Source organism: Brienomyrus brachyistius, chromosome 25 (assembly GCF_023856365.1).
Source record: "Brienomyrus brachyistius isolate T26 chromosome 25, BBRACH_0.4, whole genome shotgun sequence".
Taxonomy (NCBI): domain Eukaryota; kingdom Metazoa; phylum Chordata; class Actinopteri; order Osteoglossiformes; family Mormyridae; genus Brienomyrus; species Brienomyrus brachyistius.
Window position 1 is genome coordinate 4,720,473 of NC_064557.1, and position 27,030 is coordinate 4,747,502.

At 43.0% G+C, this 27,030-nt stretch overlaps 1 protein-coding gene across 6 annotated transcripts in view; it reads left to right on the forward strand.

Annotated features, from left to right (window-relative positions):
* The window catches only part of LOC125720292 (leucine-rich repeat and immunoglobulin-like domain-containing nogo receptor-interacting protein 2), a 227,632-nt gene that overhangs the window by 196,091 nt on the left and 4,511 nt on the right, over positions 1–27,030 (forward strand). The window contains exon 3 of one of the 6 annotated variants that reach the window (XM_048995505.1): positions 8,629–8,708. The exons of 4 other annotated variants lie outside the window; for them this stretch is intronic. In XM_048995505.1, the coding sequence (XP_048851462.1) occupies positions 8,706–8,708 (3 nt within the window). In that variant the 5' untranslated portion in view covers positions 8,629–8,705. Of the gene's footprint in view, positions 1–41; positions 345–8,628; positions 8,709–27,030 lie in introns of those variants that run through there. One more of the 6 variants, XM_048995507.1, reaches the window with a different exon arrangement.

A 27,030-nucleotide genomic window follows, 5' to 3' on the forward strand; every position in this document is an offset into this window, starting at 1 on the left:
TGGAGCTAATAGGCAGAGGGGGTGCGTGGTACGCTGCTGAGATAGGGACCGGCGTTCATGCAAGCGAACGGTTCGTCTGAGCTGGGCTTCCTTTGTGCCCAACCACATTTATCATTTACCTAAGTCACTTCTCCGGAAAGTTCTCCTGAAGCCTGGAGTGGGGGCAGTTTTGCTAAGGGCTGCGACGCATCTGAGGTGCTTGATCCAGCTCGGGAACGTCTTCTGCAGCTATCCGGGATCCAGGTTTCTTTGCCAGTTCCATCCAGTCGTGGGGTCCAGAGTCGGGTCTTTGCACCGCGGTGGATTTGCCTGGTGGAGTCGAGGCCTTGCATCCTGCAGAGTCGGTAAGGGATCTCTTTTTGGAGGCTCATGCAGAGGTTAGTGTATGGGTTATCTTCAGTCCTATGGGGCAGAAGTTAGTGCTGCTGTTTCACCCAAATCAGCAAATTACACTGATTACCCCCCTCCCCCCCACCTCAAAGGACTCATTATTTATTTATCTGCTATGCTTCATTTGAGCTGATTAGACATTTTTCCATGCCCATAAAAAGCAGATCAGAGTCTTCCTTTGCAATCCTGCCATGCTCTGCACAGCATACTGCGCGAATAGATTCCTCTTGGGTAATCCTGCTGGACAGCCAGAGATGACCCTACACATTTAGTCCCGTTTCCGGCTGGACCTGAAGAGAACTAATCGGGAGAATAACACCTAATTTGTCAAATCGACCGCTGGTGCTTAAATAGCGGGATTACGCGGACATGCGGGATATCACACTAATCGGACCGTCGTCTGCCGGAAAACTCGTCTCATTAAAGCTGGGATCCAAGGATCCAGGTCTGAACTAGCCATTTAATTAATGAAAGTGGTTTCGGAATTGCACAATTCCCTGACTGGTAGCTCTGTGGTACCTCTTTGTTCCACAGCAAGTTCACCAGAAGATCCAAAGGGCATCCCAGAGTGTGGTGTGTTTTACTCACCTGACAGTTGTACTCCTTAGGTCTTCATTTAACCTCTCAACAAATATTAATTCTTAGCGTCTGTTGTTTTTGCTTTGCCTTTGCTGTCCCTTTATAGTCCCTCACCACAGAACGTCTCTCAAACGACATTCAGATATAAATACACCCAGCAAACAGTTATACGCAGCATTAGTATGAAATAGAACTCATCTGTCTTCCAGGTGCTTATGTGCTTTGCTTAGCACAGGGTTTTAAGCGGGGGACACCCTGGGGGGTGTCGGTGCACTGCATGCACACATACATACTGACACTCTACGTATGTTTTAGAGAGGCTAGGTCATGGGAAGGAGCTGACGGACCCGAAGCATACCTGCAGGAACATACCTAACCCTAACCCTAACCCCCCCCCCCCACACACACACACACACACACACAGGTTTGTAATTATATCTTTGTGGGGACACTCCATTCATTATTATGGGGAAAACTCTTATCACAACGACTTTAACCCCCTCCCAGCCATAACCTTAACCATCAGTAACCAAACAAAATACAAGACTTTTGGCTTTTTTACTTTTTTGATTGCATTCACACATACTTGTGGGGACCTGAAAAATTGTCCCCACAACATAAAAACAGGTAACACACAATATAATATAAAACTAATCCACACATACACATTATTCTAATATACTGTATATGACTGATATATCCTGACATGCATTAAAATATTTTAGGAAAGATAACAAATGTGGGCATATGCTTGTGCTTAAAAATTCAAAATAATTCAATAACTATTCATGTAAACCCCATAATGTCATTTCATCATCCATCAAATACAGAAATTACAACTAAAATAGAAACCCTTGGCAAAGGCACATTGTGTATGTGTTTTTTTAACCTTGAATAATCACTCATTTCTTTCTTTACAGCTTTAATTATAAACCCAAGAAAAGCATTAACAAAAGACAGTTATGAGTTGCTGTGCAGGGAGTCTGATTCATGCACGCTGAATGTGCTCCCTCCTGTAACTCAGCATTCAGCGAAGAAAGTAATTCTCTGATTCCAGATAACAGATAATAAGCGAGATTAATATCCATCCCAACCATAGAAATCTTAAAATCGATGCGTCTTGGACCTGAGACGCAAGAGTTGCAGACACAATTTCTTTTCCGTCGCAGGACAGCAAAAACATTTCACACTTTACTTAATATTATGTTATTTAATTGAACGTCGCCGCACAAAACCGCGGCAGATCCTGGAATGCTTGGCATTCAATTAAATCTAATAACATTAGGCAAAGTGCAAGCTGTTGTTTTGTTTGTTCTCTTACTTTGCGTCGTCCATGTTGTCAGCACTGTGATACCCTCTTATATTCAGAGGAGCGAAGCCCATTTTTGTTCTATACTCTATTGTCCATCAGAGGGCCAGAGTGGAAGGTCTCACTCACCAAATGCTGTGTTTGAATGAAACACCAAGCTGTGTCACATAAGGGCTTAATGCACAACAAGCAAGGCATTAAACATTTTTAAACTCAGAGCTTCAGAGGCAAATTACCACATAAAATGCCGTGGAGGGTGATTACATCCTCCTGTCATTCATCAGCCATCAGTTAATTGAAGATTATTATAGTGCATTGATCTACTACTGAGATTCTCCTGGCCTGAAGTACACGTGTGGTCAGAATGTTAATGAACACCTGTCTGACCAATCATAGTTGAGAATTCAACCACACTGTGGTATAAGTAATAATAAACACCGTAAGAATGTAGAAAGGGGGGGGGGGGTTGAAAAATGCTGCATTTGTTGTCAAAGGAGGTGGCGCTTAAAACCCGTGAGTAACTGTCAGCCTCTGGGCAATAACTGTGAAACTTTGGGAGGCTGGAATTCTCCAGAAAGGGCTTGGAGAGAACTTTGACAGAACAGGCATTGTATTATGCGCTCTGAGCAGTCCGGGAGCATTTGGGCTCAACCTGGGACCATCAACAGTCACGGATGTGGACCCACTTGGAATTTGGTGCTGAAGAAAAAAGTCTGGGCCTGATATTCAGCGGGAAAATCCAGCTCTGCCAGCTGATGGGTTCCACTGCGCTGTATTTGAGTCTCTGGATTAGTGACTTCAAAGCGTAAAATGATGAATAAATACATAAATAATCACTTCAGTACTTCACAGTACTGGGAATGTTAGTCACACCTTATTGAACATGTCTCCATTTTGTAAAATATTACTTGGTTTATTCTTTACTTATTTATTTTTTTGATACACTTAGGCCTACATGAAGTCTTGTACTCTCTCAGCATTTGGCAACATGCAGAGTCCAGTTTGAGGCATTTAAAACAGACACTGTAAATTTACGCCTCCACGGTCCTCTTATAAGTTTCCTACAAATATCCTGTCCACATAAAGTGTACACTTGAGACATATATGCCATAAATAAGTGATCTTTGCTAACAGTATGGCAAAACACAACGGTGGTTATATTTGCTGGTTGAATTCATTTAGAATCAGCCTATCAATCATTAGGAAAAAGAGTTATCATGTCGATTTCTATTATGGGCAGTCAGGCAACTCATTATGAACATAACAACGACACGGCCTTTTATTGGACTATAATGCTCTTTCAATTTCCAACAGAACAACGTGAGCCGCTGCCTGATTAGCATGAGTGCCATTTAAAATCCATCACTGTGCAGAGCGTGCTAGCTGCACTATGAGCAAAGTGCTACGAGCAGAGAGCTATGAGCGGAGAGCTATGAGCAAAGCGCTACGAGCAGAGAGCTATAAGCAGAGAGCTATGAGCAAAAGGCTATGAGCAGAGAGCTCCGAGCAGAGAGCTCCGAGCAAAAGGCTATGAGCAGAGCGCTATGAGCAGAGGGCTCCGAGCAGAGAGCTCCGAGCAGAGAGCTACGAACAAAGGGCTACGAGCAGAGAGCTATGAGCAAAACGCTTCCATTTCTCTCTAAAGTTCTGGAAAAAACAGCTGCAGCTTTACCGCCTGCAATGCACCATTGGACTCTCAGGAACTGTTCATAACTGGTTCACGTCATACCTAACTGGCAGAACCGAACATGTCGCCCTTGGCAACGCAAAATCTCACATCCACAACGTCACCTGTGGTGTCCCACAGGGCTCTGTGCTTGGCCCCATCCTTCTCACCATCTACATGCTCCCCCTTGGAAATGTCATTAGCAGGCATGGTTTATCTTTCCACTGCTATGCCGATGACACTCAGCTTTCTCAGGACTACCCCCACCTCCTCTACTGCTCCTCTGCCGACATCCACACTAACTACCTGCCTGGAGGACATAGAGGCGTGGATGAGGCTCAACTTCCTTCAGCTGAACAAATCCAAAACAGAAGCCATCTTAGTAGGCACACCACACCATCTCCGCTCTTCTACCATCACCAGTATCACTTTCTCTGGCCAAAACATCCCCCTTTCCATATGTGTCACCAATTTCGGTGTTAAAATGGATTCTTAACTCACCTTTGACACCCACATCAAACACCTCTGTAAGTCATCCTTCTAACACCTAAAGAACATCGCTAAACTCCGCCCAACACTTTCCCTGGCAGATGCAGAGAAGCTTGTCCATGCCTTTGTCTCACCTTTGACACCAACATCATGACCAGAGAGCTATGAGCAGAGAGCTATGAGCAAAACGGTACAGTATGAGCAGTGAGCTATGAGCAAAATGCTATGAGCAGAGAACTATGAACAAAATGCTATGAGCAGAGCGCTATGAGCAAAGGGCTATGTGTCTCTGTACCAGTCAGCAAGGTCAGGCGCATCTGTTAACACATTCCTTTACCTGAAGGACCTGAGCCAGGTCACCTGGTGTTTTCTCTTCTCAGATTGGGTAAAGCATCTTAAACATTAATGTGGTTGCATGATAGTTTCACATCACATGATGAACTTGATGCATTCTCTCTCGGATCTCCTTACATTTTTGCTTTGTGACTTTGTCTCTTGAGCCTCTCATTAACAGTCCCAAGTCTACTGGCTATTTCTGTTGAGTTCTTTCACCCAGGTCCCCTGGACCATGATGAATTCTGCATCCAGTTGGTTCTCCTGGTCATTCATGTTTACCTGGACTGGAGGCCTTTGGCAGCTTTATTTTCAGTGTGTTATCTAATGCCCTGCAACGACGTACAGTTTGTTGTTGTCAAAATAACGTTAAGTTAAATGAAACAGTCATTTTGATTTCCGTGAGGAGGGTTAGTAATTTAGATTAACTGACCAATCGGTTGATAGGAAGTCATTAGTTGCAGCTCTAGTCTTACTGAAATATGTGTGCATGTGAGCGCAAGTCACATTAATCAGAATCATATAAACGACATCTGACATGCGTGTGAAGATAGGGAAGAGCTGTTTTAAATGACAGCATGACCAGCAATATACATGCTGGTCAAACCAGTATATGATGTGTTTTGGTGCTGGTGGACCGGCATGATTAATGAAATATTGCTGGTGGCCCAGTTTCACGTGCAGGCAGACCAGCACCAACGCAGCATAAACCAGCATGGAAATCATACTGGTCTGTGCTGTTTTTTTTCTTCAGCAGGGGTGAGAAATGCCCCATGGATGGCTCCCTGCCAGAGGGCTTTGTCCTCTCAGATAAAATCAGAACGTGAGATGTGAGGTGATTCCTAAACCTCGTGCTCCCGTGACTCCCAGCCCAAACACTTTTGCTACTGTACCCTTAACTCGCTGAATGGCTTGATGATAATACTGTGCTCTACAAACATGACGAAATGTAATCTGTAGATAAATATGTCTGCTGAGCCTCAATAATCATCTTCATCATCATAATGACAAACATGTTGCGGCTGTTGACTCACTGACCCAAGGCGCCATTTTAACTGTCATTACCTGCATAAATCTTCGGGAAAGACTGAGACAGCAGCACAGCCCCTGCAGTAAATAATCACTGTCTGCTTCCCTGTACCGCGGCTCTAATGTCCTCGGTGATCAAAAGCTGTTTTCAGCGTTCAGTGTGGAGATGAAGGTTTTAGGGCCGGGGCTGTGGGTTATGCTGTCTCAAACCTTAAGAAAATTATAGTTTAATAAATATATCCTAATGGTGGAGTTTTGCAATTCACCGCAGAACACTAAGTTAGCTAAAGGCAATTTAATCTGCGATAACAAACCTCCCGAAAGGGATGATTTAAAAGGATGTTTTCAGCGTGTTAAAAATGCAAAGGTTGCCGTTGTTTCAGTCACACAGCACGAACCCAACAGCAGTTTTAAGTGTAATCATTGAAAAATTAAATGAAATGGAAGGGTGCTAAGAAAGGCGAGTTTCCTTTCTTTACTGTCTTATGATTCCCAGCCTGTCCTGCTATGTCTCTTATTCATCATCCGCAGTCGCACTCGTGTCTTTTCAGGGGTCCGCGCCGCCTGGAAGAGCCGTTTATCCCGCTCGCCATCGGGGCTCGTATCCGCAGGCGAGTGAGACATTCAGTGACTGAAAACCCGAAACAACGCGCACGTTTACGGTCAGCATTTCGGGGCGCCTTTGCGGTGCGGTTGCGGTAATTAATTCAGAGGCGCCTGCTGTCATCTCTGCTGGGCATCGCTCTGATTAAAAAGCAAAGACTCAGCCTGGCTTGCCTGTAGGTCCCTGGAGGTGGAGCCCTGATCCGCTTCAGTGCTCAAGCGAAATTCATTAAAAAAATAAAAATCAAAAGAGGAAAGGTGAGTTGATTCGGGTTATAGGCCTACTGCCAGCCAAGCTAGCCTGTGTAAATGTTACATTCCCTGGTTAGGCATAAATTCCTAGCACAGTAAGGGCTCTGTAAAGTCTGCGTCAACACCGAAAGGAAGGCATCTCCTTTGTGTGGAGTTAACCAGTGAATTCTATTAGTTCTCTAAGTTACTCTTGAATGCTGGCCAAAAATGACATCATCAACACTCGCCAGTGGCCTAATCATGGATAGAATTTGTGCACGATTGTGTGCGTGGGGGGGTCAGATATACATTACATTCATTACATCCATTTTTTCGGTCGGAAACTCAAATTTATAAAAATATGTGACTGCAGTAAAAAAAACTAAAAATGTCATAAGTCTTGTATTTTGTTTGGTTTCTCATGGTTAAGGTTAGGGCTGGGGGGGGGTTAAAGTTGTCATTGCTGGGATTTGGGTTTGCCCATAGAAATGAATGGACAGTCCCCACAAAGATATGAGTACAGGTCTGTGTGTGTGTGTATATTTCCTATGTACGGTGGCATTGGGCACGGTAATCACTCTGGATTAATGCCCCCTGCCAGTCCACGTGCCCATCTCAGGGGAGACCCCCTACCATGCATTTCCTGGAAAGGGGCTTCTCCAGACGAGAGGCGCGTTGGCAGCATCCTGCGGCAGAGTGAAGCCGAGGGAGACGTTACAGACGTTACAGACGTTACAGACGTTACACACGTTACAGACGTTACACATGTTACAGACGTTACACATGTTACAGACGTTACACACGTTACAGACGTCACAGGCGTCACAGACGTCACAGACTTTACAGACATTACAGACGTCACACACTTTACAGATGTTAAAGACTTTACAGACGTTACACAGACTAAATCGGCAGGCATCTGCGGTGACTTTGAAATGTAGTTCAGAGGTTCGCCAGGCTGCTGAGGCTTGTCCACGTGTCCCTTTTGAGACTCCGCTGACTCGCTCCGGAGTTCGAGTCAACATGCTGCGGTGTTTGTCCGTCAGGGCGACACTGGCTGTGAGCACTCGCTGTATTTCGAATCACCTTTATTCTCCCTAAATGAGGCTGACTCAGCTTAGGGAAGCCAGGGCCTCGACGGGAATGAGTATAATAAAAACAGTAATGAGACAGAGGAGCTGTAATTCTGTGTGTGGAGTTTGCATGTTCACTCTGTGTCTGTGGGTTAGGTTAGGGTTAGGTTAGGGTTAGGTTAGGGTTAGGTTTCCTTTTTCACATCAAAGATGTGGTTTGGTGAATCGGTGTCTGTGAATTGCCCGGAGTGTGTGAGTGTGTGTAATGCGATGGACTATGCCATCCAGGATGTACCTGGTGTTTCCTGGCATTTCTTCAGCACTCACTGTCACCCTGTACTGTATAAGCGCTTGTAGGCGATGGCTGGGTTTTGTATTACCGTCCATCATGTCCCTTTTTGTTAGAATTAAGAGTTTTGTTTTGGTTCAGTGATCATAGTAGCTAGCAGGTTTGTCTACTACAGGCAGTTGTCAGGGTATAACCAAGATCCGTTCTCTAAGTCTGTTTTTAAGTTGAATTTGTAGGTATGTTGGAAAAATAATATTACACTACATAATAACAATAGGGGTGGCATGTGATGGACTGGCCCCCCATCCTGGGTTGTTCCCTGCCTCGTGCCCATAGCTTCCGGGATAGGCTCCAGACCGCCTGCGACCCTGAGGGATAAGCGGTTTGGACAATGGATGGATGGATGGATGGATAATAACAGTAATACAGTAATAATCCTTAACCCTACCTGTACTGCACTAGGCCTGTATTTCCCTGGCCAACTAGTTGTGTTTTTGACTGTCTTTTCTACTGGAATTCTTCATAGATCCCAACACCCCAAAATGCAGACTAACAAAAGATTTACCAATGATACTGATGTATGGCTGCATGTATAAAACTCCTATCTGTGAAAATGACCAGCACTAAATGTCATTAGTCTCCTAGGGGAAAAAATTGAGGACTTGCCTGTTTGCCTGTGATAGGAGATGAAACAGGAAAGAGAAAATCGATACAATGGTAAGTTCCTCAAAGCCTTTCTAAGCAGTCGGTCTACGGCAGCAGCTTCAGCAGTATGGTTTCTAAAGGCAGTGCACTTATTTTATTTGTTTATTGTACATTTGTAGTCATTGATTTGACAGATGCTTTTGTCCAAAGTCATGCCCCTTTAAAAGCCTTGGGCCCCCAGAGCCTTGAGCCCCCAGAGAAGTTAGCCCTGCTAATAAGATAATATAAGGGATAAATTCTGAAAGCACCCGGTTAAACTATGAATACATATTTTTAAAAATGGCAGGCATGTATTTTTTGAAGCAGAAGATTTGTTGCCATTTTTTGTGATTTTCCAAGTAAAATATTGACATATTTCCATCACATATTCAACCTTGGTGGTGTAATATGGGGTAACTGCTACTGTGATTAGCTGCACTGTTGCGCTATGAGGTTTGCGTACTGACGCAGGATTCGGCTTTATTATGAACTGCATATTGACATGAAATTTGTAAAAATAAAGATCAACAAGCAGGAGATTCATTCAAAGCTGCTTTTCCTCTGCAATTAATGAAATGTGAAATATACCATCTTATCTCAGACAAGCAGCTTCTCCTATGATTACCTGCGTCAGAAAGCACTAACAGGCTGGCTTGTAGAAGGACCATTGTTTTCTCTTTAGCAGAAGCTCTTTCCGTTGTCAAAGGCTCTGTGTTCCCATGGGATTTCCCATAATTCCCTGGAAAGCACCGAGTGTCTCTCCAACTATGCCTCAGTTCCACACACTATAAGCAGAATTGCAGAAAAACCATTAGCTTTGCTTCTTGCTTTGTAAAACCACAGCATCATTACCGTAACCCTTACAGGTGCTCTCAGAACACTTAATTAATGTGATGTTTTTTTCTAACAATGTCTCCTTTCCGTTTCATTAAGCTGCACTGTTTAATCCTAAATTGGCAGCATTTTCATAATCACAGACGCTTAATTAAATGGAATCCTGTATCAAATTGCATGCCGCACACTTTCTGGTATTACAATATTCCGCTTACTAATGTGTGAAGTACATATTCTTTGAGTCAGGTTGTATACATGGTTTCTATGCTGATATTCTACAGTTACATTCGTTACTGATGTTCTGCTAATATATTTTACTGATATGAAACATGTCATCTATCTGTGGCATAAGACACCCACCCTCAGACTGATAGAAACATCTTTAATAGCTATTTTGCTAGATTGTTCTTTCCAATTGCAGGCTCACACCTCTTGGGTAGGGGGATTCATTCTTTCCTTAGCTCTCTATTGAGTTTGCAACTTCTGTCCATGTTAGGTGTCTCTAAGATCCCCCAGCAGGTGATTATGTGTCACGAGCCTTGCCAGGATGTTCCTCATCCACTCCAGCTTCACTGAGATCCACTGGTACTGGATAAGCAGTTATGGGAAATGGATAGATGCATGCTGTATACACTGCCAGTCAAATGTTTGGACACACTAAGCCTCCTTCATGGGAGATTGCAGAAGGCCCTAAATTGGGATTATTTTGCCGACCCAGGGATTTTAACCAGCAACCTTCTGAGTCCTAAGCCAACAGAACTTCCCTCCTAACAGTTTTTTTTTTTTTTTTTGTTTAATACTTTTTTGGTCAGTGCATAATTCCATATATGCAATTTTATAGTTTTGATATATTAATAATTATTCTAAAATGTAGAGAATAGTACAAATAAACATTTATATTTTTCAGGTGTGTCCAAACGTTTGACTGGTACTGTACATACAGCCGCAGAAAAAACTGAGACCACAGCACAATTTTTTGTTTCACTCATTTCTCAATTCATGGCTGCGCATCTGTGAATAACTGCAAACTGCAATCTGGTTCTTCCCTGTTCCTCATTAATTAAGGGCTTCTTCCTTGCTCTATGGAACCTCAGTCCTGCTTCTAGGAGCCTGATACAAACTCTCCTAGCAGTGCACCTCACACCTGCACTTTGTTTCCCATTCCTCTGGAAGGTCACTTGATGTCGTCCTTCGATTCATGAGAAACTGTCGGATAAGTTAACTCTCATCTCTGGCGTTAGAATGTCGCTTCCGCCTTTTACCGGGCTGGTTTCTGGTCGTTCCCAGTGTCTCCTGCTTCACCTTATTCCTACTGTTGTCTGAGAGACTTTGAGCCTGGAAGCAGCCTGCTGTTCAGTGTAGCTTCTGCCAGCAGAACCACGATTAAATCAGGATTTAAAAATGCACATTTGTTTAAAAATATAGAGTGCTCTCTTAATTTTTTCCACAGCTGTATATACAATCCTTCTCAGATCTGCAGTTAATAGACTGACTCACATTCCTGTAAATTGCAATACAAATTTAAGAATCGTGAACACACCGTATACTAAAAAAAACTCATTGGGAATGGTATTCCGGTGTGTGATTGGAGACAGGACTGGGCTATGAGGGAAGACGTAAAATAAGAGAGAAGAGTTAAAAGTACTTTACATATTCAAATGATTCTGGTATACATCATCAGGTAATGTTATATGTTGTATCAGATTAAATCCCAGTGTTCGACAGTAAATGTATGAGATTGGAAATATGCACATGTCATATTAACAGAAGTAACAGCCAAGCAGGCTGTATATTTGTTGAGCGATTTCTCCATCTATCACTCGGCACGGGTGAAAAACGGTTCTTACCAAGAACATGATGCAGCGTCTGAATCTGTTGACAAAGAGATGAAACAGTAGGTCTCATTCAATGTTCCCGGTGATATATTTTGTTCCCTTTGAACTATCAGCAAATTAATTTGAGAGCACAGACCCAGGAGTGACCAGGATCTGGGGGAAAATGTTGGTAGGAGGTAAGGATGGACAACTTTGGATGAGGAGTCAGAGGTTATTCCGACGATCAGCTCGGGGACAAAGGTCGGGCATCCCAGAGCCTGTGCGTCTGCTGGAGAAAGGAGTAGATAAAAGGGGCATCGATCCCTGGTAAAGTCACAGTGGCATCCTGGCATGGCTGAAGGAGACTGATAGAGAATCCTGCTCGTTTGCAGCTGTCCACACTGCGGTACCGGTAAGACCATCTATAATCAGTATGTGCAGGGCGATTACTTTTGGATGAACCTTCAGTCCTACAGTATGTCCTTACAGAAGGCTCACATAGAATCGAAATATTAATGCATAAAAAGATGCATTTCTATGTATTTATATTGTTTTGGTCTCTCTTAAACATTTTTAAATCTTAAACGTTAGTAGAGTATGTTATTCATGTGTCAATCAGGGTGTCCCCTGCCTTGCATTCTGTGCTACCTGGGCTTAGCTCCTAGGTCTCACTGGTGTTTACGAAAGATGAAGAGAGGCTCTCGTACAAGAACACAGAATTAACATGTAATTCATCCATTATACACAAATTGGTACGGAAGATGGATGGGTTCAATCATTAGAAATAAAAGAGAAAATCAGCTGTAGTTTGTGGAGAATTTGAAATAAAACGCACCTCTTTCTTAGAATGTTCTGAATGATCTTGGGAACTTTGTTATGGATGTAATACATTCTGGCTTCTATATCGCGCCTCAGCTGATGTGATTGATATAGCAATTTAAGAATAATACACATGCTAACTGTGGTGGTGGATTCTATACATCATAGTACATCGTAATAATTATAGGGTAATAATAAAAGCAACTACAGTACATATAGTACTGCACTGCACCTCGAGCATGTATGTAACCTGGGGACTGTCCGTGATGCATTTCAGACAGGCGGTATATGTAACCTGGGGACTGTCCATAATGCATTTCAGACAGTCAGTGTATGTAACCTGGGGACTGTCCGTGATGCATTTCAGACAGGCGGTGTATGTAACCTGGGGACTGTCCATAATGCATTTCAGACAGTCAGTGTATGTAACCTGGGGACTGTCCGTGATGCATTTCAGACAGGCGGTGTATGTAACCTGGGGACTGTCCGTAATGCATTTCAGACAGGCGGTGTATGTAACCTGGGGACTGTCCGTAATGCATTTCAGACAGGCGGTGTATGTAACCTGGGGACTGTCCGTAATGCATTTCAGACAGGCGGTGTATGTAACCTGGGGACTGTCCGTGATGCATTTCAGACAGGCGGTGTATGTAACCTGGGGACTATCCGTGATGCATTTCAGACAGGCAGTGTATGTAACCTGGGGACTGTCCGTAATGCATTTCAGACAGGCGGTGTATGTAACCTGGGGACTGTCCGTGATGCATTTCAGACAGGCAGTGTATGTAACCTGGGGACTCTCTGTGATGCATTTCAGACAGGCGGTGTATGTAATCTGGGGACTGTCCGTGATGCATTTCAGACAGGCAGTGTAGGCAACCTGGGGACTGTCCATAATGCATTTCAGACAGGCAGTGTATGTAACCTGGGGACTGTCCGTGAGGCATTTCAGACAGGCAGTCTATTCTCCTGGAATGGCAAATGCAATTACTTGTGAAGGCAATTTTAGCAAAGGTTTTGGAGCCTCATCAATATTCCTAGACTCCACAAGACACGTTGATGTTATACACATGTACAGTTATACCTGTAGTCCTCCCCACATATTTCATTACATTTATTTAGCAGATGCTTTTGCCTAAAGCGACGTACGACTGAGAATAAGAGAACAGGGTCAGACAGTGTAGCTGGACAAATTGGGCTTAAGGGTCCAACGATGAAGTCACCCTTCCAAACATGGGATTTGAACTCATGAGCTTCTGGCCCAGATCCCTAGCCTGCTGAGAGATGCCTCGCCCCCCAAATGTACAGCCCCTGCTTCCATCTGCCCCGCGGTCTTGGTCGGCCCAGATCTGTTCCCAATTTTGCAGTCCGGGACAGAATTCTGAAACAGGTGTCCCTCGCCTTGCGGAGAGGGTGGTCGGGTAATCTGCTAGACGGCCAGCTGGTGACCCGCGAGGTCCATATGGAGAGCGAGCTGGATGTAGATTCTGATAAACCCGTTTCGTTAAAAGGACAAACAGAAAATGCGCAGATTAGCTGTGCTGCACCTCTCAGGGCAGATGTGGGCCATGTGACCTGGGGTTTTTCACCGAAACACCAAAAAGATCTTCATTTTACCCCTGTCAGTGCTCACGGGGGCATACAGCCACGTGTTACTGTTACAAAAAAGGGAACACTGCAAAAGTCTAAAGCAACTGCTAAGCACAAATCTTTTGGATTTTCAATTGTGTGATACGGTTTGAACCAGAGGGCCCGGGGGGGAGAGAGTCCCTTTTGTCTGGGGGCCCAGACTTCTTAACTACAGTATGCCCCTACCACTTCCACTAACTATATTGGGAAAGAGTTTAGATAAACAAACAAACAAATAAATAAAAACTCCTTTAAAATATAGAATCAACGTTGCACTGAATATTACTCACATATTGTAAAGCCTGGGACACAGAGCAGTATATGAGTAATTACCGAGAAAATGTCACAAATGTAATAATTCTCATGCCTCTTAGAGACAGTTTTGCTTTTGCTTCCATCGCATCACACTGGTCTCATTTTTTCTTCATTGTATCTGGCTAAAGGATTAAAATGAAACCCTATGCATTCCATAGCTGGTCTTTGCTGTAGCGAGTTATTAGCTGCACATTTAAAAGGATTTAAGAAGCTTTTTAGAAATTGGTTGAGTGAATCGTAGAATAATAGAAGTGTATGTTGGCTAGCTTCTGCACGGGCCGGAATGCCCTCTTAGGTCAGGCTCTCTTCTGTTGGCTCACAAGTCCAAATGCTTATCAGTAATGTAACTGCTGTTTGCTTGATGGACTTATCAGAACCCAGTCTATGCAGTCACCGTTAAAATCAGTTCAATTCATTTTCATATAGGAGCATCGCCAATGCATTTGCGTCCTGGGATGCAGATTTAGCATCAACAGCAGGACCACGCAGAAGCCAAAAGTAGAAACAGGGGGACATTCAGTAACTGAGCACCTTTAAAGGGGGGGGGGGGCACTGGTCAAACCAGGGGAATGGTCTGGACACCCGGGGGCATGTGTGCAGCCCCCCCCCCTCAAAAAAAAAGTAATCAGAAGTAATAAGAGAACAGCTGTAGTACCTGGCAGTGTGGTGGAGGGATAGAGGATCTGCCATGATCCTGTAGGGTTCAGGGATGATGGTGGCTTAGGGGAGCAGTGACAGGCGGTGGGGATATGAATAACCGCAGCTGGGGAGGAGCGGTGGGGGCAGGGGGGTGCTAAAGGATCTCCTGGCGTGGCCACGCCGCACGTCACAGGTATTGTCATCGCAGGCCCGTGCCCCCAAACATTTTGAGCGGACGGGGGGGGCACACTGACTCAGAGGCATTGCAACCGTTTGGGTGCTTCGACAGAGGGCCGTGTGTTTCTTAGTGGGATTATTAAATATCCAAACTAGACTGGGAATGTCCTGTTCTCATGTGTAATGCTGTGTGTGTTCACATCTATAATAATCATTACAATAACAATAATAATAATAAGAAATGTACACTTATACAGTGCCTCACAGGAGGTCTAAGGTACAGTACAATGGATAAGTGAAAAACACTGCAGAACTGGGTAGAATTAACATTGGCATACATGCAACCTGTAACTATGCATTTTGGGATTATAAAATATGCACTATTGCTCATTATGTGTGAGATACAAACACGTGTGATAACTTCCAATACATCTCCCCCCCCCCCCCCCCCCCCATGCGTCCACAGAGGATCAGGGTAATACTAGACAAATGTGAGCTTCTCTTGGCTGGTGTTGCAAGCAGCGCGTGGAGCTTTGATCTTATGCGTTGTGTTAACTGTGGGACCAGACGGTTTTCCATGTCAAAGTAGCACGTACTTTAAAATTCCGTCACAGTACAATTAATTAGTAACTTGCTGTACTGTGCTAATTGCTTTTCCCCTCAGTCTAGAGTTTAGTTCCTCTTTTTGTTTTAATTAAGGGCTGTTTTACATGGGATTAAAAGTGAGAATCGCAGCGTGAGACTCATTGTAAGGAGTGGGTGGGTGACTGCTGTAAGTTAGTAGTTAGTAAAAAAATAAGAGAATCAGTTCTCTCCCAACTGATTGGAGACTAATTAACAGTGCTTGATTTCTCGAGGGCCACACCACGGCCATCTGGCATGAAGTGCCGAGAGAGTCTGGCTGCAGCTCTTGGTTTAGCGTCCTACCCGGGAAGCTCAGCCGGGTCTCCAGTCTGCTGTACTGGGCAGCATTTAGCCCCACGCTAATGGCTGCTCTTTGAGGGCACGTCCTCCAGGACACCCACAGTCAGGAACCAGGAAGCTGTTTGAGACTTTATTGGGATCTAAAGGAAGTTAGGGCTGGAATCCCATTGTAGGAAAATACATATTCCTTTTCATCAGTTCCTCTGAGTGTTTTTTTTCCTGAAACAGTTCTGATAGGAGGGATCAGGAGTGAATAGAATGCCTTTATTGTCGTGGTAAAAAGAGAATGTACAACAGAATTCCTGTCTGACTCTCCTGTGAGACACAGACACACATACAGGTAAAAGTTAAGATGGCACAGGGTCAGGTATTTATCCAGAAACCCTGGAGCAAGCGAATTTAAGGGCCTTGCTCAAGGGCCCAGTACTGACGTAACTTCTCTGTCGACCACAGGATTCTAAACCAGCAACCTTCTGAGCACAGACGCAGAGGTCTAAACCACAGAGTAGTGGTCTAAACCACACCATCCCATTGTACCGCTGCTTAACCTTAGCTCTGTGTTCAGATGGTTATCTGGAGTGAGAACCTTGAGATGTGGACATGCCTAAAATAATTCAATTTATTAACTGATTTAAATTGAATTATTAGGATATGTTTAAGGAATGTTAATCTCCCAAAGACACTTTGAAAACAGACACAAAACCCAAAATTACTAATACTGAGGAACTACAAATGAGAGTTTGATTGGAAAACAGGCTCTGAACTCAGTACTGAAAGTGTGCAGAAATGTAGCTATGCTGAATCACGGTGCTCAGGCCAATTAAGCCACTTGCCATCATGCTATACTGAGCAGGCCAGTGTTTCCCAATCCAATCAGCCATGGAGGGTCGATGGGCACCTTTGCAGGGAGGATCAGAAGGCTACTGATGTATTAGGAAAAAATTACCGAAGCATATTACGCTGCATTATGAATCGCGGGAAACCAAATGATATACATACCCTGTGACTGGCTAGCTAAACTGTCATGCTCAAAGTTCAAAATTTGTGTTATCATTATTGCTTTATGGCAAGCTTATAAAAGTTCATATTGTATACCTTAAGGATTTTTCACAAAGATACGCAGTACATCTGTAACATTTAACCATTAGCTGGTCATTTTTGTACGTCTGATTTTGTATAAAGCAAAACATTTCCCATGAAATGAAGAGCTCCCCCAAAATCTCACACCCTTCTAAGAAGCTTATGCCTCTCTAACTAGCCAAAGAATTTATTGATGCATATTTTATGTAAGTTTAATACCTAATAACTCAGAATGATTACAGGAATTCATCCCAAATAATTTACTTCCCCTTCCTTAGATTCCTTACACATTTTTTTCATTAACGTTAGTTAATTAGCGCTTCAAGGCTAATTGTCACCAGCAGGGATCCGTTATTAACTAATTGACTGATTGGCTGAAATATTAGACCCTGACATCTTTGTATTGTATCTTGTCTTTAGGGTGAGTTTAATGGAGTTTGAAACTATTTAACATGTGTTTAACCGCTTAGCAAAGCATTATAAATTTAGCATTCAGTGGGAGGTCTGGCATAGGAGACAGCAGAACCCCGGCTGTGTTTTATTAATCTTGAAAGCAAGTAGGATCTATCTAACTTGTCTACTTTGTCGTTAGACCTAAAAATCTTTATTCCGATAACTCTGTAAAATCGTTCCACTTTTCCTTCCTTTACTGTTGCCACTAGAGGTCCCTAATCAAGATATTAGACTCACGGGGTGCTGTGTTTGACCAGTGAGACGCTCTCTCCTTAATCGCCATAAGAAATATGGCTTATTAAGATCAAATGAGACTTTAATAACTTTCCCGCACCATTATTCCAGTGAGAATGCCCTTCTCCTGATGGAGCCAGGAAAATAGGGCGCTAAGTAAGAATGGTTAGCTCATAAAATAGACAAATACAAGACTTTAAGGAAGTGTAATGCAGCCGCGTAACAGCTCTGTACAGCAGCTGCCGTCTGCTGGCTTTTTTTATTTATATGTAATGGAGCCGGAGGATAAAATAGTTAGATTTCTGCTCAGAACAATCTGCAGCAGCTCCAGAAGGCATGTTGCATTTGCCGGAGACTTAGAGGGCAAAACATAATATGAGCTGGCAGTAAAAACATTCAATTCTGGAGCCTTTAGGGGCTGAAATTGATGTCTCTACCTGCAGGTTTTTTTCACCATGGCTGATGTGCTCCTTTTCCTGCACACTGCATGTCTGTATAAAGTTATGACCGTAACAGTATTGTATGCATTCTTCAGTGCTCAGCTAGTATAGTTACTGTCTGTCGATAAGCTATAAATAAATAAGCTCTACTTAAGTGTTATACAGGCTGCCCCCTGTAGTACAACATATGGTCGTCACCTGTGATTGTCACCAAATAAGATCAGCCTGAGTCTTCGCTGGGCTAGGATTGATTTTCGGCCCTAGACTTTGGGGTCTCCGGTGGCTCTGCAGCAGGGGCGTAGCCAGACTTTTTATAATGGGCTGGCCAGATTAGACACAGTGATTTTACTGGGCTCGAAATGGGCTAATATTTTGCCAACCAGGGGGTGTCCATCTTGGTTAATTTTGCTGACTTGGGTGGGGGGTACCATCTGTAATTTTTGTCGAGTGGGACCAGGAATGCACCAGCCCAAAAAAGATATCAAGAGAGCTAAAATTTTAACCTGTTTAACATTGAAGTCCAATCGTTTGGACCCTGTTGGATCACCAGGGGATATTTTGTTGAGTCTCTAGAATAAATCTTTGTTTGAAATTTTCTTTCTGTGATTTTTCCATTACAGAGATAAGTGTTTTTGTCAGAGATGCCCTATTTCGTAATTAGACCATGCTGACATTTTGCCCTTACTGAAGTCGTATGGGGACTACAAACATGGCGCCGTTTACCTGGGAACTAGGAAGGAGGGTCTCAGCTGTTTATTGGTCTATAGCGCTGTCAATTACAACCTAGAAAATACAACCAGCGGCCTCTATCATGAAGCGGGATTTTTTAGCCGGATAACTTGTTGGATATGAAGTAGTCTGGGTAAAAGTAAGTGAACTAAGATAAAGTTCATTTGAGCCAGGCTACCTTAAATCTGAGAAGTTGTCCAGCTGAGCAAGAAATCCTGCTTCATGATACATGCCCCTGTTCTCTGCTTAATTCAGGCTACCCCAATTTAAATGGAATTTTACTTCATTTAACTTTGGCTAAGACTAATTTAAATCTGAGAAGTTATCGATTCTGTTTGCACATAGTCAGCCAGCAGGTTGCCAGGTAGACATGAATGCAGACATGCTCAAAACAGACAGAAATGAATATGCATGAATATAGGGTTTACAAACATTTCTGACCGTCAACTTTATTCACTTTACCTGACAGAAAATGTGAGTGGATTTACAGTTTGTGGAACTAAACTTAGAGGAAGCTAACTGGTCCTCTAACAGTTATTGGGAATGCTGATCCGCTTATGAAAAAGTTAACTTTGCTAATCAGCGGTCAGCGGATTAGCAGGACCCTGCCCACCACTGGTTAATATTAACAATATACAGAATTTTCCAGTTATTAACCTGTGTCACCAGGTGAATGCTGGTTCTCTGGTTCCAGCTTTTACTATGAAATGCACGTCATTTAGGCGATTTACGGCCTGGCAGTACAGTGTTCAATGGTATCATATTTTATGCCTGAACTAGAGCACATTTGGCTGCTAATGCTTTTCTGGAGCACAGCTTTTAAATATTAATCACATGGCCCTTACAATGCATATCATTTTAATGGTTAGCAGTTGCCCTTACGGCAGCATGTGAAGGTACTATCCAAAGTGTCCTTCATCTCTCCATTACACTGAGCTTTCAGTTGGGTCATTTTGTTGATGAAGATTAGATTGAAGATGCAACATTTAATTCTCTTGCAAACAGTCCTACATTCTCTGGATTCCTTCTCTGGTGTAATATGACGAGCCCCCCCTTTCTGAAAGGACGGCCCCCATGTGTTGCTAACTATCCTCCGAGATACGTTGAAAGTGCTTGGACTAAGTACCTTTCAGCAGGGCGTACAGCAGCCCTGCACTGACTTTGATCCAGACAGCTGAAGCAGTTTGGCTCTGTCACTCAGCTTCGCTCCCCACTGACGGCACTGTGGTGACACTCGGGGATTTTCCGGATCTTTCTATGCACATGTGGCAATCTGCTGTGTTTGCTATGAAAACTGTGCTTCCTTTGGTTCCTATTTTACCTTCTATGTGCCTTGTGTGGATGAGCTGTACATTTAGGTGAACTGTAGTTATTGAGGTCTGTGTCCACTCTTTACACTGCTTATATTGATTGGAATTTTGATCAATTTGATTCTATAAAGCTAAGATGGAAGAAAAAAATAATTGTATCCAGATTAAACAAATAATGAATTCATTGAATCAATGCGTTATTTATGTTAATTTTCAATTAATTCCTGTAATCTTATTTTTCTTTTAAACCAGTTTTTTTGCTAACCGATTTTGGGTTGTGATGATTCCGAGCCACACACAGTCCCACTCACATATAGGTAAGAGGATATTTGAAAATCCCCCCCCCCCCCCACACACACACACAAACAAAGACACACAGCCTTGGAGGTCGAAGCAATAATTCACTACCCTACCCCAAGATACGAGTCAGTTTTTCTAATCACCTCAACCTTAAAAGAAATATTTTTTAATTCAAACCTGAAAGATTTTTTCATGGAAAATGGTTTCAGTCACAGTGATACTGACTGGGGTAACAAGGCAGATTCTGTGAGACTCCGTTTTGTGATTTACTGTTTGCCTGGACGGTATTAGTAATAAAAGATGACTGAAATGGCTCTTGCTTTGCTAGAGGTTACGGCAGGATAGTAAGTAATGTTTCGTTCATTATTTTACAATTACACCCCTGGTTCTCAGTCCATCTCCTGGAAGAAGAGATTTCATATCAACTTGAAAATGTTGCAGTTACAAACTGATATGGCTTGTCCTTCCAGCCATTGCTGATTGCTACATAATTCGTTTAGGGCTGTGTTGATCTGAAGCAATTCCCAGGAAGTGTGGGGAATCAGGGGAACTAACACACGCAGAACTAAATTATGTGTGGCGTGTTTTACAGAACCACAGTCCCATTTATGGGATAAAGAGCAAAAGGTAATGCGCAGATTGATAGATGGCATTGCACTTCCTTAATGTTGCACTTCCCTATTTGAATAATTGTCTTAGGTTCTTGCTTGGTTCCTGCTTCGGCCCTTACTGTAATGCTGCTTATACGTGTACCTGGGCATGCACTGGAAGCTCAGCTTAGCTGTATGCCCCTGTAGCCCAACTCTTTGGCCGCAATATGTTTGTAATGTGCCATTTACCTTCCTTATACGCCGCTTCAGAACAGAAGCACCTGCTAAATAAAATAATTGCAAAATAAATATAACAACATTGTAAAAAAGATGAAAATGAACCTGAGAACTGTGTGTGCGATACTGAGGCTGCTTGTTTCCTGAAATTAGCTTTAGTATGATAGCGGAGGGCTATTTATTTTGAACTGTATACGCACCTTAATTAAACGCACGCTGCTGTGGAAACAGTGGGGACTCCATGTTAATGTCCCAATTTGTTATCTTAAATAGAAAGATATTTATATTTAAATGAAGCTAGTAAACTAATGATTCCTATTTGGCTCTCAAAAGCAATTACTTCTTTTCACGTGAAATAAATTTGCTGTGTATCGTGCATCCATTTCCCAGCTCTGCTTCATTTGAGCTAACGGTCCGTCTGTCTTCTGGATGAGCTTTTTTATGTTGTTTTTCAATGCTGTATGCTGCATCCGCATTTCAACCTGCATTACTGGCTGGTATGTTTATGTGTGACTGCAATAAGATGGAATGTGCATGGGCTGTGTGTCCATTTATTAATGAATATCTCTGCAAGTAACAGAATGTCTTTGTGTGCCTCTTACACTACCTCCCTGCTTAGGAGGCACCCGGCCAAATCTACCAAGGGAGAACTTTCTATCGGGTTGCCGGACACACCATAACATTTATTTCTGGCCGTGGGCCTGCTGCTTTCACTCTATCCAAACCTGGAATTTACCTTAGTGATAGTGTAACGCCTTTCAAAAACATCATGCAAGATTTGCGGGCATCATTCATCAAGGATTTATTGACTTACTAAGGAATATGAAGCAGTTTATTAAGAATCTGTATTCATGCCTTTGTCTGTTGGTTTAAATCCTTAGAAGTACAACAACATGAAATGTGTTTTGTAATCTGTTATTCCATCTCTTATTCTGTGTCAGTCTGCCTTTTTCTACTAAGTACTGCCATGTCATCCGAATGTAGGGATCTTCGCACAGTATATTTCTAAAAAAATTCACAGCCAAAGTCATTTCACAGGCTAAGGGTGTGAGAGAGAAAAGCTCACAAGAGAGATGAAGAGCTCAGGGCTTTAAATATCCGAGCAGTTAATGAGACGCTGTTAAAAACAATCGCCCGGTTATTATTCCAAAGTGCTTGACGCTTGTGTGTGGGGATGACATTTATGTATATGTACCATCACAGAAGCACACACACCACAGAGGTATCATGAGTGACTGCCCCCTAGAGGTGAGGTTTATTAACTGGTCTCACAATCCAAATGCACAGAAAGGGCATGGGGAAGTAGGAGGTGGGTTAGGGAGGGTTGGTGCTTGGATTTAAGGAGCGTATTGCACCAACAGGGCGAGGCATGAGATGCTGGTTTTTGGATGCCTCTACTTACTGCCAGTTTCATCTGGGATAGAGAAAAAGCATGAAGGGATGTGGGGAGTGGGGATCTGGTTAATTAAGGCACCTGACTGTGCGGTGGTCTAACCGAGGCCTGCCGTGCCTAGATCAGGTCTAGGCAATAGCCCTGTGCTCCCCTATGTCATTCTGGCATGCCTGCCACTGTCTTCTTCCCTAAGCCAAGTGGAAAGCGGAGCCAGCTGGCGTAATTAGTGCTCGGGGTAATTATGGGCGTGTCCTGCTCCAAGACGCTTCATTGGGTGCTGTGATTTTGACAGGTGGCCACTATCCAGGGTGTTGAAGGAGAAGTGCGGTCATTATCTATAAATTATATATATCTGATTATATATCAGATTATATGTCTGATTGTCTCCCTTTATGTCTACATGTTTATTATTAGATTATATACGTCTGATTGTCTCCCTTTATTTATATGTCTACATGTTTATTATTAGATTATATACGTCTGACTGTCTCCTTTGATTTATATCTCTACATGTTTATTATTTGCATATTTAGATTCCTATTTCTATTTTTTAATTGTATTTACTGTCTTCTGTTCATTATATGTTAAATTCTAGACTTCTGGTCAACACCGGCACCGAAAAAATATTTTTTGAAAGTTTACTAAAGTGGCTTTCATGTAAATTTTCAGTTTGCACTATCACATCTGGAAGTAATTTAAGAATGACAAGCTTTTGTCAAAGAGGATACATTTGTCTTCCCTTCTCCCTTGAGGGATGATGGGTAAGGAATGGCCGTGAGGCCCAAAGTGGGCGGTGCTATCACATCCAGCCAGCCATTGGCTGCTTTTCAGTCCTGCTGCTTACATTCTCTCCTTACCCGTAACTTGCCTTGCTAATAACATAATACCTTGGTGGAGGTTGACATCTCTGCAAGGGCATTCATTTAAAAACACATGGAAAGCACCTGTAGTACAACTTGCTCACGTGAAATTAATGCCATTAATGTACAAAAAAAATGTCTCCCTTTACTTACATATATATATGTGAAGTAATTCTGTGAGAAGGTTAAATACTTATTGTATCGAAAAACATCATTAGCTATTGTCAGAAGCTTTTTTGTCAGCCAGTGCGTGAGAGTAAAGATTTATTCTTCCTCATCGCCGTGTTGGTATGTGATGCAGTTTATCCATGTCCTCTGCCTCCATTAGGCCCATTGACCCCCCCCACCCCAAAGAAAGGAGACGTGCAAAGTGACATCAGAGTACATGGTCATTACCCCTGCCCCCAAATGGTACCATTGTCTCCACTGCCGTTCCTGGCCATAAAACTCTGCTCACCCACATGTTCTGTTTGACTAGTACCCAAGGTCTTCTCCATGTTTATTGCTAAAAGGTACTTCATGTAAACTTCAAAAAATTCTGTCTCTTAATGTTTCGCTAAAGCTGGATTCATGCAGCAGAAAATCAGTGTAGAAAAAGAGTTGTGTAACCGTTAATTCTTTTATAATCGACATCAAAGCGAGTCGTATATTTTAGAAATAAAATTAAGCTCTTATAACTGCGCAACCACATTAACAGAATTAATAGACCTTGCAGTGCTTTGTGTTCTTCAACTTTGCTGTGCTTTTTCCTTCATTACTTCATAAAGAAAGCTTTCTCTGATCTTAAAGGAGAAAAACATGCGTTGAAATGGCAGCGTGGAAACCCCCCCCCATGTTTATTAATTATTATGGATGATGAATTCCATACTAATGTGGAAATTCTCTCTTCAGTCAGCTTCAGTTCCTTTCGCTCGGCCAGTTTTCTTTCTCCTCTTTTCTCCATTTATTTTTTCTTGAAGCTCATCAAAAAAGCAAAGACCATTTCTGGGACATGTGAGGATTGGCCTTTGACACCCCCTCCGCCCAGCCCCCAAATACGTGAGAGAAAGCCTAGAGAGAATGGGAATGAGTCAATTAATGGAGTAACGCCAGCACTCTTGTCTCTCTGCAAAGATATAAAGCGCTTCTAGAATGAGAGCCCAGAGAGATATTGAGCAGAATAACCTTCCACGCTTCTCATTGATAGGAAGCCCATTGCTTTTCTATTTAAAAATGAGCCAATATCTAAATCTCGCTCTCTATGCGTGTCATTTTCATTGAATAAAATGTTGTTATATTTGTCACCTACACACTCTGTACAACAAATGCTTTGAATAATGAAATGTGCTATTATTGGGAATCACCCATCACATGATGTCATTATGATGTCATTATGGTGTCATTATTGGATTGTACTGTAAGTGTAGCCGTTGAACCCACCTGGTCCATCTGATGAGCTCAGTATATTGTGTCTACTATGCAGCATCTATAGTTTGGTTTCTACAGCCCCCCTAACGGTAGACAGTGCTGTGGGGTTTTTAAGGCAGAGTGGTCATGTGATTAGTCCACTTCCGTGAGGTGAGGTAATTTATATATGGGGGTGTTGAACAGCCTGTCGATCTTTCCTCCTCGCTTGGTTGTTATTGGTTCCTTTTCTCTGTTGTCTTTGATCTTTCTTTCTTTCCATCTTCCCTGTTTTGTGCACCAGACATGCCTTGGGGTGACTATCAGGAAAGACACTATATATAAACATTTGTTTATACAAAACAAAAAAATCCCATTAAAACAATTTTACTGCTGTAAAGATATACAGCTTATTCTAGACAAACAGGTCTATCACTGTTTTGTTGAAGAGCTTCTGTTGGTAGCTTAGAATGAGATCCATGGGTTAACTTTTGAGACTGTAGTCCTCAGGGTTGCATCGACATGCTGTAGTGTAATCATGGAGCTGTGGTGTAATTATGGAGCTGTGGTGTAATCATGGAGCTGTGGTGTAATCATGGAGCTGTAATGTAATCATGGAGCTGTGGTGTAATTATGGAGCTGTAGTGTAATCATGGAGCTGTGGTGTAATCATGGAGCTGTGGTGTAATTATGGAGCTGTGGTGTAATCATGGAGCTGTGGTGTAATCATGGAGCTGTGGTGTAATCACGGAGCTGTAATGTAATCACGGAGCTGTGGTGTACTCACGGAGCTGTGGTGTAATCACGGAGCTGTGGTGTAATCACGGAGCTGTAATGTAATCACGGAGCTGTGGTGTACTCACGGAGCTGTGGTGTACTCACGGAGCTGTGGTGTAATCACGGAGATGTGGTGTAATCACGCTGCAATAGGATAAACACTTTCAGTCAGAAGGATGGAAATTACAGACAGTAGTTATTTTTTTATATTTTTGCAAAAGGGAGCAGAGATTCGGGCTGTCGCATGGACACTGCACAGCTGCAGGGTTTAAATCCAGCCCAACCTCCTCCTGTGTGTCTGTGGGACTGACTGCATAGGATTGATGGAGGTCCATTCCAGGGTGCCTCAGTCCGGGATAGAGTCTGGGTAGCTTCAGCTGTTTGATAAGAGGTCACTGGGAAAAGATGGATGTAATTATGCATGCTGAGTCTAATTATATCTGCAAACACTTGGGTGTGAATATACATTTTGTAGGCTGTATTTCAGGGCAGGCTTAATTTCCACTCTGAAACATTCATCGTGATACTGCCGAACAGGTAATAAAATGATCTCTGTTACCTTGCGATTAGAATTAAGTAGAAATATAAGGGCGGAAAGGGCAAAAAGTTGACTTTTTGAATAATGTTTAATTAACTAACTAATTAAGTTACCTGCATGATCCTTAGACCTGGCCCATTGCGGTTTCAGTCAATTTTCATATCCTACTCTTTTGAACTACATTATTCTTTCTGACTCAAAGTAGACTTGCCTACTTCTTGGTGAATTAGAATGGGTTTGTCATAGCAAAGTGAAGTGGAAGTCACATTCAGTTAACTCAGGGAGAACTGTACGATTCTCTGCTGATGTAGGAGACAGGGAACGCACTTGTGAACTGCCACTGTTTTTGATTGGATAATTGCCTGGCAGTTACTGATTGTTGGATAAATGCAGCAGCTTGACATTACTGTCAAGAGTAACACAGGTGGAACCAGGTGAACAAAATTGGGAGTTAAATATTCAGGTGTAGTGGAGTGATTGATTAATGGTCACCAATGCGTGGCAATAAACATCTGTCAGAAGTGATGCACGTGGATGATAGCGGATAAACTCATCCATCATGGCCTGAAGACTGAGCTCATCGTTAAGGCGTCTCCCTTGTGTGCGTGAGCTTTACCGTGCACTCAGGATCATAGGCATTTTGGCAGGAGAGACCGTAATGGCTAACGGCGTGAATGTTGGCACCGCTCAGAAAACTCAGGTGAGTTTTGACAGGAGGTGCGCGTGCCGGCCGAGAGTGGGGAGTGTGGTGATGGGAGATGCTGCGTGACTAGCAGTTCCGAGAGAGAGCGTTGCTATAGCGATAGCCTCCGTACCAGACGGCGTGAGCAGTGGCTGCGGGTCGCGGTGTCGCTGAGCCGTGCGAGGCGAGGGTCCGTCG